This window comes from Sesamum indicum, unplaced genomic scaffold (assembly GCF_000512975.1).
Source record: "Sesamum indicum cultivar Zhongzhi No. 13 unplaced genomic scaffold, S_indicum_v1.0 scaffold00209, whole genome shotgun sequence".
In the NCBI taxonomy this organism is placed as follows: Eukaryota; Viridiplantae; Streptophyta; class Magnoliopsida; order Lamiales; family Pedaliaceae; genus Sesamum; species Sesamum indicum.
This window is the reverse complement of record NW_011628103.1, coordinates 81,107-84,652: the sequence shown is the minus strand read 5'-3', so window position 1 is coordinate 84,652 and position 3,546 is coordinate 81,107. Positions and strand designations below refer to the sequence as shown.

Sequence of the window (3,546 nt, the reverse complement as noted above, 5' to 3'; positions counted from 1 at the left end):
CATGCACTAAGTAAGGCTCGATAAGCAATATTAACGATATGCTTTCCCCTCCACTTCCTCGACGCCCATTCCACGTCTCTTTTCCACTCGCGATTGGGCCAAGAGAATCGAATATGTTGGCGTACAGCTGCAAGGCATCTTATACTATATTGACATCGGAAGAACATGTGAGTGTGTGTCTCCTCTGTACCCTCATCACACAGGATACATCCACCTAAGTGGGTCATCCAAGCTTTATCGGTAGTCGGTAGCTTCTCCTGAATTGCTAACCAAAGGATGAAATTATGTCTGGGGATCTTCAATGAACTTGATAGTAGTGAAGACCATCCTACTTTTGGTCCAGGTGGGCAGAAAAGTCTGTATAGTGATTGTGTGGTGAGTCGTCCCTCTGGGAATCTCCAGTTGATCCTGTCGTCCCCTCTGTGAATCTGAGGTAATGTGTAAACGATCTCCATACATTCCAAATCAGTTATAAAAGGCCACTGCCATTGTCCCTCATCAATAACTACTTGAAGTTTGGCGGATTCATCAAGTCCCAAAAGACTTGGTCCTCGTGGGAATCTAGCAATAAGGGGGCCCAAGTGGTGCCACGGATCCTTCCACAAGAAGAATGTTCGTCCCTCCCCAATGAGAAACTCCGTAATAGGTAGTATGGAACTTCGGAGTCGAAGCAGTTTTCGCCATCCCCATGATCCTCCCTTCTCGTTAATTGCCCAAATTGAGTTATCGCACAGTCTTCCATGCTTCAACCACTCAACCCATATAGATGTTCGGTCACATCAGATAACATCACAAAGCTTCTTTGCCATTAAGGCGCGGTTAAGTATACCGATATCCTTAATTCCTTGGCCTCCTTCCACAATCGGTTTGCACACATCCTTCCACGCTACCTTGGCGTATCCCGATGTATAAGTGCCTTTCCACAGAAAATTTCTGAGTCGTTTCTCAATTTGTTTAATAATAGCCTTTGGTAATATGAATGCAGATGCCCAGTATATGCTCATTGCTGATAGTACGGATTTAATGATTTGTACGCGTCCCGCATATGATAATGAGATCCCCTCCCAGCCTTTAATACGAGCATCAATTTTCAATAAAAGTGGCTGACAATCGGCTATAGACAATCTGGAAGATAGAAGAGGGATTCCCAAGTACCTCATTGGTAGGTGGCCCTCCTGGAACCCCATAGCTGGGGATATAATGACATGGCTTTTATGTACGTTCAGTCGAAGTCCAGACCATTCTGCAAATCGATCCAATCCCATCTTGAGGACTCTGAGAGAGTCCAAGTCAGCTCTACAGAAAAGCAGGAGGTCATCAGCGAATCCCAGCTGGAATACTTTTGCCGACTCACATTTCCAATGGTAAATGAATTGCATATCCTGCTCGATGAGTTGCAAAAATCCCAAGTGCAATACTTCCATAACGAGAACAAAAAGATAGGGGGATAGTGGGTCTCCCTGTCTTAATCCACGTGCTCCTGCAAAGAAACCGTGAGGGTTTCCATTAGGCCCAATTGAGAATGAGGCCATCGTTAAACACTCCTCAATCCACTTTGTGAATGTTTGTGGGAAGCCAAACAATTGCAAGACTGCAAGTAGGAAGTCCCACTCCACCGTATCGTAGGCCTTCCTAATATCAACTTTCAGGGCACACCGAGGTGGTAGCCTCATCTGATTGTAGCCTGTGAACAATTCCTGTGCCAATAAAATATTGTCCCCAATGCTACGCCCTGGAATAAACGCTCCCTGACAGGGACTGATTATCTTGTCCAGAACCACACTTAACCGTTGGACAAGTAATTTTGCAATAATTTTGTATAACACATTACAGCACGAAATTGGTCTATAATCTCCAACAGTCATAGGAGTGTGTACCTTTGGGATTAGAGCCAAAATTGTGGAGTTGACTTGCTTGAGTAATTTGCCAGTACTAAAGAAGTCTAGTATCGCCTTTGTAACTTCTTGTCCCACCACTGGCCATGCTGCTTTAAAGAAGCCAGATGAATACCCATCAGGCCCCGGAGCCTTGTCTTCTGCTATATCAAAAACCGCTTGCTTCACATCATCCGGAGTGAAAGTCGAAATAAGATGGCTAGCCTCTTCATTAGAAAGAATATGCCTAGCCCACGGTCTGAGAAATCCAATATCTATAAGTATCTGTCTTCTGTTACCGCCCAAGAGGTTTTGGTAGTAATGGACAAATTCATTGATGATCTCTCCTGGTTCTGTGTGGCTTGTTCCATAATCATCATTGATCTGCAATATACTCCTCGCCACTCTTCTCTGGGCAATTTTACGAAAGAAAATTCGGGTGCATTGGTCACCTTCCTTCATCCACTGTATTTTGGCTCTCTGTTGCAACATGATTTGTTCCAGTTTTACCGCTTTTGCATAAACCAGTCGGCAGCAGTGTTCTAGCTGTAAAAGTGCCTCATTCTGTCTATCTGTGCTTACCAGCTGTTGCGCCTCATCAAGAAATCCTTTGGCTAATTGAACATTGAGTGTTAAATCCCCCTTCTTTCTCCTTTGTTCCCTGAAGACCTGCTTTAGTGCTTTGAGTTTACGTGTTACCGCAAACATAGGAACCCCAATAATAGAATGTTGCCTGATATTCTGCACACTGGGGATAAATTCAGGTGAGTGTGTTAGGTAGTTGTCAAATCGAAACATACCGCCGCTTGTTTGTTGATGATGTTGCATATCCCCATGTATTACAAGTGGCGAGTGGTCAGAAGTCCTCGGCAATAGGCTTTGATAACACGAGGAAGGAAATCTCGCAAGCCATCTATCATTAATGAGGATCCGATCCAATCTATTCCATAGACTCCGAGAGCTCGTACTACAATTATGCCAAGTATACCATTCACCCTGCATAGGCAAAGGTATTAACCCGGCCTCCTGGATAGCAGCATTGAATTCTTCCATGGCCGTCCTTATATCACCAGAAACTCCACACACTTCATTCATTTCTCGAACTGCATTGAAATCCCCCCCCACCAGCCAGGGATCATCCCTTTGCTCTCGAAGCCAATGTTTCCAAGTATTCCATAAACTCCTACGATCAATCATCTCAGAGGCACCATAAACAACGGTGATAGTGAGGGATTCACTATCAGCCCTATTAGTGACGCGACAATGCATAAATTGATTCCCCAATTCAAGAATATGAACATCAACAACATTGTCATCCCATGTTACCCAAATACGGTTACCCACATACACATAATCAACGAACCATTTCCAATGAGGGAGCAAAAACACCCTCATTTTCTGTTGGGCTTAACGGGAAACCTCACGGCTTCTTTACGGGGGCCAGAGGGCTTCGGCTTATAATTATTATTATTATTATTATTATTATTATTATTATTTTAAATCATGATAATCGAATCATAAAATTTTTACATAGATATAGTTGAAATTAATATATGCTCACAATCTGCAAAATTTATATATTTATAAATGTTAGTATAACATTGATATAACTATCATCATATATTGTTGAACAACATGGGTTAATCTGGCCATCAAAATTCAGATCAGACCG

The 3,546-nt window shown here is 43.0% G+C and overlaps 1 protein-coding gene across 1 annotated transcript in view; it reads right to left on the bottom strand.

Annotated features, from left to right (window-relative positions):
- Positions 1–3,269, bottom strand: part of LOC105179788 — a 4,728-nt gene extending 1,459 nt beyond the window's left edge. Inside the window, exons 1-2 of the mRNA XM_011103420.1 lie at positions 2,863–3,269; positions 1,878–2,622 (exon numbers count right to left, since the gene is read on the bottom strand). Coding sequence (XP_011101722.1) covers positions 1,878–2,622; positions 2,863–3,269 — 1,152 coding nt within the window. The remainder of the gene's footprint in view (positions 1–1,877; positions 2,623–2,862) is intronic.
- Between the last annotated feature and the right edge of the window lie 277 nt (positions 3,270–3,546).